This window comes from Coturnix japonica, chromosome 4 (assembly GCF_054131305.1).
Source record: "Coturnix japonica strain WE chromosome 4, WE-NBRP24, whole genome shotgun sequence".
NCBI classification, from domain to species: domain Eukaryota; kingdom Metazoa; phylum Chordata; class Aves; order Galliformes; family Phasianidae; genus Coturnix; species Coturnix japonica.
In genome coordinates this window covers 43,558,372-43,570,505 of record NC_140666.1, presented here as the reverse complement: position 1 = coordinate 43,570,505, position 12,134 = coordinate 43,558,372, and the positions used below count along the sequence as shown (strand labels likewise).

The 12,134-nt window shown below is 38.2% G+C and overlaps 1 protein-coding gene across 5 annotated transcripts in view; it reads right to left on the bottom strand.

Moving 5' to 3' along the window:
- Positions 1-194: 194 nt before the first annotated feature.
- ACSL1 (acyl-CoA synthetase long chain family member 1) overlaps positions 195-12,134 on the bottom strand; it is a 66,509-nt gene continuing 54,569 nt past the window's right edge. For all 5 annotated transcript variants that reach the window (XM_085546673.1, XM_015861383.3, XM_085546672.1 and 2 more), the window contains 12 exons: positions 11,806-11,879; positions 10,824-10,901; positions 9,133-9,267; positions 7,468-7,602; positions 6,553-6,648; positions 5,427-5,499; positions 4,665-4,753; positions 3,546-3,662; positions 2,853-2,996; positions 2,145-2,246; positions 1,993-2,064; positions 195-1,811 (listed from right to left, as the gene is read on the bottom strand). In XM_085546673.1, coding sequence (XP_085402799.1) covers positions 1,671-1,811; positions 1,993-2,064; positions 2,145-2,246; positions 2,853-2,996; positions 3,546-3,662; positions 4,665-4,753; positions 5,427-5,499; positions 6,553-6,648; positions 7,468-7,602; positions 9,133-9,267; positions 10,824-10,901; positions 11,806-11,879 — 1,256 coding nt within the window. In that variant the 3' untranslated portion in view covers positions 195-1,670. The remainder of the gene's footprint in view (positions 1,812-1,992; positions 2,065-2,144; positions 2,247-2,852; positions 2,997-3,545; positions 3,663-4,664; positions 4,754-5,426; positions 5,500-6,552; positions 6,649-7,467; positions 7,603-9,132; positions 9,268-10,823; positions 10,902-11,805; positions 11,880-12,134) is intronic.

Below are 12,134 nucleotides of genomic sequence, written 5' to 3'. Positions count from 1 at the left end.
AAAGCGCCCGCGGGGCAGCGCCGGAACAGGAAGCGGCTGAGGCGCCCCGCCCCTTGGCGGGAAGGAGCGGCTGAGGTGATTGGCGGGCGGTGAGCACTGCCCGCCCTCAGCACCGCCCCGGTACGCCCCTATGGCCTCACCACAGCTTGTCAGTCAGCAACGTCGGCACTTGATTAAACAAACACTTCGCTGAGTTGAAATGCAGAAATATTTATTTTGGTTTCCTTCATTGGTTTTGAAAATTGTTTTGGTTTTATAAAACATAGAAATAGCCAACACTAAGCAAACATTTGAATTCCAATGTAACAAACTACTGCTCTAACAGTTGACTTGGATTTGTGTACCTTAATCGCACACACGTATGAAATTATGCTACAGAGTAGTGCATTACAATCACACAAATCTTAGTGCAAACCTTGTTGTGCTTGTATCTTACATATCCATGTTTTCAAAAAACAGTAATGAGTTCTAATGCAAAACCAACTCTGTTAAGGATAGCAAAAGACTTATGTTGTCATAAGGCTTATTTCTGCTGATTTCTGAAACAAAAGGTAAGTAGTTCTGTAGTTTATCTTGGAATTTGTTTCTTATCCCTGAACAAATACCAATCCAGTGCCAACACTGTTCATTGGCACATCTGAATACTTCCAATTACTGCAAAGCATCAGGCAAAAACCATTCTACCTGACCTATTTTGCTATTCCATGAAGAATACTCAGTGGCTCATACACAAAGCGCAGAAAATGGAGGTTATGTCAGAAGCTGTTCTGCTTAGAGGACCTGGCACTTTTTAAAAACCACATTTTAAATCCACATTCACCATAGGGAAACAAGTGACTAGTACAGGTGTGATACTTACCTGACTGTCGCATAGCCCAGCCTCTTAGATCATTTTTATTTCTAGACCTCTAGTGTTCTTGCCAGAGTTAGATTCTGCCCACTACCTGGACAGGCACTACTCTGGAATTGTGTTAATGCAGCAGAGGCTACACTTGCTGAATTAACGGTATCTACACTTCTAGTGCAGTCACCAAATGCAAGCTTAGCTTGAACTTGTATCAATCAGTCTCCTTTGTATAGAGTCCTGACTTCTACCTTACAAAAGTAAGCCTCAGATCTGGCTGTAGATAAAGGGAAGAAACCCTTGCCTCACCCCAGTTAATATTAGGACCAATTAAGATAAAATATCAGCTATATAACTGTGAGGTTTTGTGTTGATGGGTTTTCTCTCCCCTCCCCCCAGACCAAGTAACCCTCCTGAGGTGGCAAGATACTTAGAGGCATTTTCAAGCCTGACAAATTCTTTTTTGAACTGACAACTGCAAGATACACTGCAGACAGCAAACATGCTGGCAATAAGAAAATCTTAGCTCCTTGGTTAAGGAGAGTCCCATTTTTTGGCCAATGAAGTCTTAAATAACTTATATATAGTTACCATTTATAGTTAAGGCTCTTTTTGGAAATTGTAGGTCACCATAAAAACAGTATGCAACACAACTTGACAGTAAGGCAGTGTTCCATTTCTTCAGTGTTCCTATGGCGAGTACCCATCCCATTTTTGTACAAGTTTATGATTGCACAGTTTCCTTCCCTATATTCGCTGTAGTCAAATTACAGATATGAAGACCAACAGTAGACATCAGATGTGTGCCACTTTACTTGTTCTACTGTTACATTTTGGTATTAGCATAGAGTTCATCTATCTGTGACTGGAAATATTTCCGTAGTTCTGGTCTCTTCGCCTTCAGTGTTGGTGTCAGCAGGCCATTTTCAATAGAAAACATTTCTGTGTGCACGATAATGTCTTTAACCTGGAAAACAAACAGTTTAATAACCACACTACATTCTTTGGAATACACAAGGCTTTTAATAAGTCACCATAAAAATTACTTTAAAATATTTCCAAATGCAAATTAATGCCAGTTCTTAGTCTGACTATATTGTTAGAGATTGTTTAAAGAATTAGATGCTCAAGTCTAATCAGCATCTTACCTGTTCAAATGACTTCAAACCAGATTCTTTACCAACTCTCACCATGTCTTCTAAGATGTGCTTTTTGACGTCCTGTGGATACAAAAATACATTGTACAGCCCAGAAAAAGTTGATGCAGAATAGCTATCTGTTTACTGAGCTATCTACTCACCTTGTTTTTGCATAGCTTTTCATATGAGCCTTCAAATCCTTTTTTCTTGGCCCATTTGCACAAAGTCTCAGGATCGGGTACCACAACACCTACTAAGAAGGCCTAAAAAGAAATTTAAGTGGTAAGTGGGTTTTTTTTTTTTTTTTTCTGTTTATTCATTTCAAGCTTAAAGCAATGCTGGTTTCTAAATGCTTCCTATTGATTTTCTGCCTGGTTTTGGGTGGTAGTTTTAACAATGTCACTTTTTTTTCCTTAAAAGTTCCCATGTACACTGGTAGCAGCTTATATATAGTGTGAGTAACCAATTAAATTAATTCATTTCTACTGCCTGTTCTGAAACTACATCCAGAAGCATATTCTGTATCTGGTGGAATCCAAAGTGGATGGAAAACTAAAATGTGCAACACTGAACAGAGACACTAGGACAGGTTGCCCAGCTGTGGATGCCTGAACAGTGGAAGTGTTCAAAGTGAGGTTGGACGGGGCTTTGTGCAATCTGGTCTAGTGAAATATGTTCCTGACCATGGCAAAGGGAAGGGTAGCCTATATCACCTTGAAAGTTTCCCTCTAACTCAAACCACTCTATGATCCTACTGTAAGTGTAAAGACTAATCTGAGTCAGGGATAGGGAGGAAGGAGGAAAGGAAAAACCCTTTTCTGCCATCTCTCCCTTGCGTTTATTTTTTAAATAACCAGAAGAATGCCCACCTGCAAGCTCTCTCCATGGACAAACACTTGAGCAAGTGCTTCGCTTCTCAGATACACATTTTCTATCTTCTCCGGTGCTATGTACTCTCCCTGGGCTAGTTTAAATATGTGTTTTTTCCGGTCAATGATCTTCAATGTACCATTCTGTTGACAGAAATAATTTCCACTCAGAAAAGGCACTTCAAGTGATAACCGGTCTACACAATGCATCACAGCAGATCACATAATGCACCAGAACTAAAGTGTATGAACAAGAATTTGCCTCTACTTATCTCTATTTCAGAAATAAGTGCCTTTTAATAGGCTTTCAAGAACAGACCAGAAGCAATACTGTTTAGGTTATATCTTAACATGAACTTAAATGCTGTGCAGAATTCAAGACAGCTTACTGATGGAAGCTATTAGCAGGCAGTAAAGAATACTGCTAGACCCAGAGCACTGTCAAACTAAGGTTAAAACAGGCTCTGCACCCATCTAACCTGAACTAGAGACAATCTCAAGTTTACACTATATTTTTATTATTTTTAACCCCAGATATACAGATTTTATACATAATAATTCTCTTCATAATGTTACATGTTTGTGTTCTAATTCAATGTATTTAATATATTTAATATATATCTCATTTATTTTACTTGTTAAATTATTGCTAATAGCCACAGAAATACCTTTCATCTATATACATTAACTTACTGGTAGCCATTTCCCAATATCGCCTGTATGAAGCCAGCCATCTTTGTCTAGAGCTTCTGCTGTTTTTTCAGGATCTTTCAAATAGCCAAGGAATACATTTGGCCCTTTTACACACACCTGAAAGACAGACATTTGTTGATACACATTACTATGAACAAAAATTAATCATTTTTTGTAAGGTATGCTCTTTCCAACAGTTCTCAACAACCACTACAGTAATTAAAAAAAAAAATTAATTTTTCATTTTAGGGGCTTTATTTTTTTGGCGTAGGGGCAGGTTGAGATGTTTTCCATTGGTATGAAATATAATACAAAGCTTTTGCAAGTAGAAAGCTTTAAGAGTAATCTTAGGGTATAACTGGGAATAGGGGATTCTGATGATAATATGCCTTTAAAGCTATGAATAGTGCCAACACAATTATATTACATTATTATTATTATTATTATTATTAATAGTCATCAAGACTTTAGAACAACCCTGGAAGAGTTAAATAGAGAATCCAGTTCTAAATCAAGGCCAAATTGGTGATAATATTAACAGCAACTGACAAATAGTAGGTCAACTATTACTCTAGGGAATTAATACAGCTGTAAAATAGGCAAGCAACTGACTAATGCCCATTCATTCTCAAATTAGAGGACGTTCATTAATATCATTCAGAAACTAATTAAAAAATTCATCCCAAACATTTTATCCATTATATTTGAATCCAAACTCACTCATAATTCAGCAAAATTTAATAGTGAGTACAAGAAAAACATTTAAAATATATATATATATTTTACTATGAAAATGCGTACTCAGTTTCTCTAACAATCATACTTCCAAAGCATATTTAAGATGGAAAAAAAACCCCACAAGCCTGCTAAGGAGCAACTAGGTCATATACACAACAACTAGCAAGAATCTTAATGCTGTTCTCCACTTGCCAAAAGATGCCTTCTACCAACAAACAAGACAACCCTTCAACATATCTGGGAATTAAAAGTCCAACGAGTCAACTCTACTCAAGAAAATAATGCACAATGTTTTTGTTATTTGTGACCACAAATCAGTTACTTGCTCAGGCAATTTTCCTTTTCTTTACCAAGGAAACTTGACATTTTGAAGTTACTTACCTCACCCTCTCCTTTGGCAGCCAAGTAATTCATCTCTTGTACGTCAACAAGCTTTATGAAATTACAAGCCATTGGTGCTCCAACATGACCTATTTAACAGAAATTCTTTAAAAGTCTGCATAGATTTTTAGTCAGATTCTAGAAGTAATAAGATGTCCATATACTAAAGTAATAATAATAAAAAAAGAAATAATGACTGGTAACACACCACACCAACACAAGTATAGTAATAGTTTTAATCTGTTGGGTCTAAAACATTAAATTCTCAGATACTCACAGAACATTGTTAACTGAACTGTGTACCTAGGCTCACTACCTTTACTGTATAGCCAGACCATGGACATTTTAAATGAGCAAAACTACTCCATTACATTTCAAGTATCAGGAGTATAACAGTTTGGGAGCTAGAAGTAAAACAGTTAACAAACAGAGACTGTTCCAACACTAGAAAGCATCACCTGAATTTCCAGTGCTTATGAACAGGTTTCTATTCTACAAGACTAGAAGTTAATACTACAGCCACTTCTCTCCTACACCTACTTTAATTCACAAGGGCAAAACCTTTCTGAAGTTAAAAGTATTACTGAACATTTGTAGCTATTTAAGAGTAATAACCACAAAAGAGCCTTTCAAAATTTCCTCACGTTATTTGAAAGCTATAGTCTCATTCTTCACAGCATGTGTAATTGATGAAAATCACACAGCTGGGGCTTCTATAGCAATCTGAACTTCAACAGGCAAGTAGACCATTAAATACTATACCTGCTGTCCAGTCACCAGGCATTGACAGTGAGCATCCAGCGGTGCATTCAGTCTGTCCGTATCCTTCATAAAACTAGGAAGGAAAATCAACACTTACTCAGAATCCCTACTTTCCAATATTGTTTCTTCATTAAAGTAAGTATTTTGCTTTCTTCCTAATCCAGATTAAGTTTGAGTTTAGCATAATCCTCAGTATCTTCTAAATAACACTGCCATATTAAGAAGCTTTATTTCAATACACACTTTCAAGTAGTAATATTCCACCCTCAGTTCCAATACTTACTCGGTGTTTCACAGTATTTCACATGCCATGTGTGACACCTGCACAGATCAGAACTGAAAGTGACAGAGTGCAACAAGAAGAGACTAAGAACAAAGGCACTAGAAATGACTTATTATGTAAGGACAGGTTTGTTCAAGAAAGCCAGAAACAGAATCCCTGCATCTCATCACAGCTCTGTTGCTGTTATATACAAGACAGAATTCCTTTCCTGTGCACAACATTACTATACTAACACTACTGAAGAAAGTCACAGAAGCCTCAACATTTAGTATTTCAAATGTTTTCTACCACTGAAATTTATTTCACCACATTTATTCCATCCTGTGCCATCATTAGATTTAGCCTCTTCAGATTTAACCTCAAAAAAGCACATACTTGGAAGAGGATTTGAAGAGAAATGCAATTGAGCAATCTAATTCTACCCAATCTCATCTCTAAAGCAACAATACATGACGTTGAAAAGATCCTCTACAATAGAATCATAGAATGGCTTAGGTTGGAATAGACTGTAAAGATCATCTAGCTCTAACTTCCCTGCTTAGGACAGGGTTGGTCCTGTTGTGAATACTTCTGTAAGCACAGCAAGAACATTAATTACTGCTTACAGCATCCCATGAATCTTTTTTCCCCTTAAGTTGTCAATATTTCAGTTACCATAAAGACTCTGAGATGAATATAGTCTCAGAGGTATGAGAATCTCTAGAAGACAATATGCACTTGTATAGCTTCCAAGAATGCTAGAAAACTACCAATCTAAGAGCATTTCTAGTGATCAGATTATACTAAGTCTTTAATCAGGTACTCAAAAGCGTTGTGGTTTTCAGTGAAGGCTAGGAAACTCACCTGACAGCCAAGAGCTGTTCTCAGGAAGGTCAGTACACTTGCAGATACAGGCGCTGCTCCTGTGACCATTAACCGTACTTTTCCTCCCAAACTTGCCTAGAACAGATACAAGATACTGCAGACACCAAAAGCATTTTAGAGAGATTTCTAGAGGCTTTTTACATTCCACCCTCAGCTACTATCCACCTACAAGTGCCACCCACAAATGTTAGACTGAAGTTCAGTAATGTTTCAGTATCTTTAATGGCATCTCAAATACACAGCATCTACAAAGGCTATGCTGTGATGTCACTGCAATGCAGACTCAGACAGAAGCCGATATAAATTATGACCTTGCAGTGAAGGTTTTTATTTTTAGCCTGCCTTCTATCGGTTTCTCATACATTCCAAGTGCTATAGAAGCAGCCACAGGAGGGTGCTGTACAAACAGAGTTTGGGCCACTGCAAGAAAGCACCAGATACAATAGCAGGCATACTTAGTAGTGACCAATAGTGAGGAGACAGTAGGGGCTACATATAATACTAACATTCACCTCCTTTCAAAGGAGAGTGTTCTCTTTTAAAGAAGGAAGCACCAGAGTTTTAGAGTAACTCCCCTAATGCAGTCATCTGATACTATAAGAACAAGAGTTTAGTTTTACTCTGAGAAGCCAGATAGTCTTTAATGAGTGATGAAAGCCATATCACACTACAAACATCCATATCAAATTCAGCAATTGCAAAGTGATACCTATAAACTACAAAGTAGATGAGATGATGATGCTTCAGACTCCAGTATTAAGAGCACATCACACTGCTGTTCTGTATGAAAGTAGGCATGTTTGGAGTTCTTTTCAAGATAAAAATGAAGACATAAGGGCAACAGTAAGAAAGGTTCAATATCCATAATATAGAGACCTAGACTTCCAAGTATACCTGTATTTTTCGGAAGATAAATTTATCCCAGAAACTGTTGTTTCTAATTATACCGCTTCTGAGTTCTGCTTCTTTCCTCTTGGAAGCAAAATCCAGCATCCACTTCTTCAGTGATGTATCTGCCTGTCCAAAAATCTATTAAAAAGATTATATAGAATTAGAGTGCAACAGTCTGAGACTTCTTTTCTCCTTACAGTAGCATGCATAAGGACTCAGTGAAAAACAAGCAATTAGTAAGCATAGTAATTCTGATATTTGTCATTGGGCCTTTTTACCTTGTGTTCATCTAAATTGGCACCAAATTCTCTTCCCAGCCAACTGCACACAACATTTTCATGAACAAGTTAATCCATTGAAGAAATACGTTAAAATGTCATCAAGCAAAAACATCAGTTTTTAATTCTAGCTTGGCTGAAATGCCAATTCAGCATGATCCTTATGTTCTAAAGTACATACACACCTCAATAAAACATGGGGTTTTCTAAGAGACAGATCTGTTCAAAAATGCCTAATAGCAATTTGCCTTGCATGTATAAGCTTGCTTTTCAGATCATTTTTTAAAGGCTCCTTCTAGTTGTTCCCAGAAAGCTTCATAGCACCAGACCAATATTAGCATATTCACTTACAGACAGACCCAGCAGGTCTTCAGCATTATGAGGTTTCCCACCTTGATTTTCCACTTGCTAACTTTACATGCTTTACTCTCACAGCTGTGAGAGGTTGAAAATGTATCAAAGTGGTATGAAATTATCATAGCATCACAGACAACAAGCAAGAGAACACAGTGAAAGGAAAAGGGAGGCCCAAGCCTTAGCCCTGTTTCCAGAATTCCAATACAGAACACTGGAGCAGAACGAGGGGCGAATTTCTAAGCACTACCTGCAAGCAGTCTTGGAATTTCCTCCCCTTCCAAAGTGATCAGAGTAGTGCTATCTGCTCTTGGGACCAAACAGGTGTTGCATTACTTGCTGTAGTCTTATGAAAGAGACAGCATAGACAGGTCTGCCATTTATTTGGCAACCACAGATTACTTGTGTCCTTCAGCTCCTCTGCCTGTACCTTAAGAGAGGTCAACCATCTGATATAAAGGATCATTTAAAATATCCCATAAAAAGAGACAAGAAAGACTCTACTTCTGAATTCCCATTGCAGAAGATACTGAGAAGGCAAGTAGCAAGCACAGGAGAGCACAGGTCTATTGACACACTGTCTCTCCAGCACTTCAGACTGGCTGGTTTGTCGTTCTCCTTGCTAGAAAATGCTGGCTGCTACGTAGGAAACTTGTACGTGTCCATGCAAACATAGCAGACACCTGACCTTGATTTGCAAATCCCCTTCCATGAGTCAGCTACTAGAAATGCAGCATGCAAATGCTAAGCCTCAAGTTCACTGTGTAGACTGGACTTCAGCTTGCTCAAAGCAGAACAGTGAGCCCTTAATAAAGCTGGAGAGAACCAAGACTCCTAGTCAGACTTTTCTATGCCAGTGCTGGCTGCCTGAAAATGCTTTAACACATCCAGCACTACTGCCTGTACTTTCTGCTCTTTCAGAAAAACAGTAGTGTTCTGGGATGCTATTGAACAACAATTACTTCTGCTATGTCAGCACAGACTTCAGGAAGCCCCTCAAAACCCTGAACAACTCTAGACTCAGCTTTAAACTTACCTTGTCAAACATCCTGTTCAACAGGCGTGGTACTACTGGAAATATAGTTGGCTGTAGTGTTTTGAGGTCATCCATAAGTAGTCTGATATCCCCTTGAAAGAATCCTATCCGAGCTCCATGGAGCAAAACTACACACTGTTAAAGAAAAGTAAGACGTCTGAAAATGTATATAGTTAGAATGCATTATACTTACTATACTTTTTCTTTTAAATGTGGAGAGGACTATGCAGGATCCACTGATGTGGGTAAGTTTTACAGCATTCTCTAACTATTAAATGAGACTGGAAAGATAAATGGCAAGACATCTGTTGCACATGGGCTAAAGATCTGGATAGAAATAAATACTGCACAAAAGCCCCTAACCAAAAAAGCAGCTGGTTATATACATTGGTGCCAGGAACTATTAGGTAGCAAAAGATTCAAAGCATTATCTAACAAGCTTACTCAAAAAATATACTAGAACTTTTTGCCTTTATTTGTACTAGGAAATCCTGCATTGAAGTCACTCACATTCCTGCAGTGTGCTGCTTGTGCAGTATTCTCTTACACTCTAATTTTCCCTCCTGTTTCACAACAAGGTTGCAAACAGGGTTTGTTATTAGGTGATCAAGATGCTTGTTGAAAAATGTAAGCAGTGGCTCTGCTTATTTCTGCATCATTTTAGACTTGCATCCATGGAGGCAGACTTAATCCTGCAGTGTTCTATGCTCTCTATCGTCTAGAGGCTCCACCCACTACAGCTGTGTAATGGAAATGGTAAGTCCTGAAACAGTGATTGAGCACCTGGTGGAAGGCAGGGCCAACCCAGGTGAGCTTAGCTGTATGCAATGAACACGAGTGTTGGAAGGGGGTGGTGCCAGGATCCCTGACTACCTGAGGCCTTCTAAAGGTAAGCAGCTTTCTTCCTTTGTTTCTGCATCCAGAGCTGCTGCACTTGGGCTCATCCTCACTTGCTGCAGCCTGGGACTCTGCTACCCTGCTGTCATTGCTGCATTTTCCATAATGTTATAGCATTACAACCTAAATAATCTATTTTGTTAGAGTTCTACTTATTCTCTTTTAATAGCATCCCTACTCATTTGTGTTTCTCTGTACCTGCTAGCTTTTTATTACTTCCTCCTCCTCAACACTCTTCCTTCAAGTTCTGCCATATGTTTTTACCTTTCCTGTACAAAATGTGCAAGTTACTCTTTTCTTCACCTGTATTTTGACACTATGCATTAAGCAGCAGCAAACACATGAGGGCAGCAACCATCTTGGCTAAGCAAGAACATGTTTGTTCTGTCAAGTTCACTGACACCCCAGCTGGTTTCCTTAGGAAGCCTGGATCAGTTAATGCCAACTTTGCAAGAGGAACACTCAAGACAGTTCCTCACAGACCCTGTATTAATACCTACTTAAGAGTAACAAATACCTTTCTTCTAAATGCTTTCTTGCTTGTTTCCTTATGTAGATACATATGGAAGGACCACTATGTGCAGCCCTCCAGAGGAATACGGAATGAAGTGTTTTAAAAGAAAATGAGATCCAAACATCTTTTTCTATCGCACAGTCAAGAGAAGAGCTGATGTCTCCTCATCCTCATCCCCTCACGTTTTCACATATGTGTAAAAAGCAAAAACAAGTACTGTGTCACATATCTCTGTAGGAAAACAACCTTCTTAATAGTTCAGTGAAACAAACATGCCTACCTCAACGATTCTCTCAAACATATGAGCCAAAGGCAGGAATGATATCAGAACATCTTCAGGGCTAGGTAGAAATGTTTTCTGAAAGTGTTAAGCAAAACAGAGAGGATTATTTTTGTTAACCTAAACAATGAAACCAGGCACCTGAACTCTAGAACACAGCCCTCACTACAGTTTTGTTTAAAATAGAGCTTTGTCTCTTGTTCATTAAAGAGGCTATATGTACTAGAAGTCATTGCTGTAATCGTGTTACATCTACATACAATAACTGCTCAGATTATCACAATGTATATACATGATTATGAATAGAAACCAGTTCTGAGAGAAGCTACATAAAGCGTCATTATACACAGTGCAGAAAATGGTGTGGAGATTAAAGTGGTCTGTCCTTGGAAGTTAAAAAAGAAAACACATTCACTGTAGGTCATAAAGTTCATTTGTCCACTTTACTGTAAGGCTGATATCAGCAGTACCTCACATGACCTAAACATGAGACCAGTTGCTTAATTTAGACTTAATTCTACACACAGTGTACGCAAAATACATATGCCAGAACTTCCACATGAGAAGTCTGCTTTTCTCCATGCACTCCTGGCCTACAACATCCTAAGTAAAGAAGGACTTTGCCACTGGGGGGTCTAAATACAGTCCACTGCTCATAGTTTCCCCATTAAGACAACAGCATATAATGACATGCCAGCAACCATGCAACTAAAAGTATTCAAGTCTTATGGATTCATTACTTCCTGCATGGGTAAATAAAATCTATTAGGTTTTATATGAATTATATTATGCAGCTTCTCACATACCCTATGAAGTAAAAGAAAGGGGCCTTAGGTAAACATTCACTTCTGAACCAGCATGGCCTGAGTACTGACAAGTCACACTTTCAGTTCAGTCTTACTATATTATGACCAAAGTTAGTGAAATTTTAGTGTTGCTCCCCTCCATGCAAGTAAACCCATAATGTTAACTTTGCAGTTACCTCTGTAGTTTTCAGAAAAGCTGAAGAATTGCTGACTATGTTTTTATGAGTGATCATAGCTCCCTTGGGGTTTCCTAAAGAAGAAGCACATCAGGATGCAACAGTGAATTTTTCAGGTCCTTTAAGTTACCAAATTAAGCTAATAGCATTTCAATCAGTTCCATCTTGGTCATTAAAGAAAAGACAGAATTAACTGATGTATTTAAGAAAGTTAGTACTAGCTAAAGTGTTGAGTACTCAATAAGGAGAACAAATCCTCTAGAAACAGACACATTTCTTAGATCAGTTTCTCAAATGCAAAATTTCTGTGGAAATGCAGCTATTAAGAG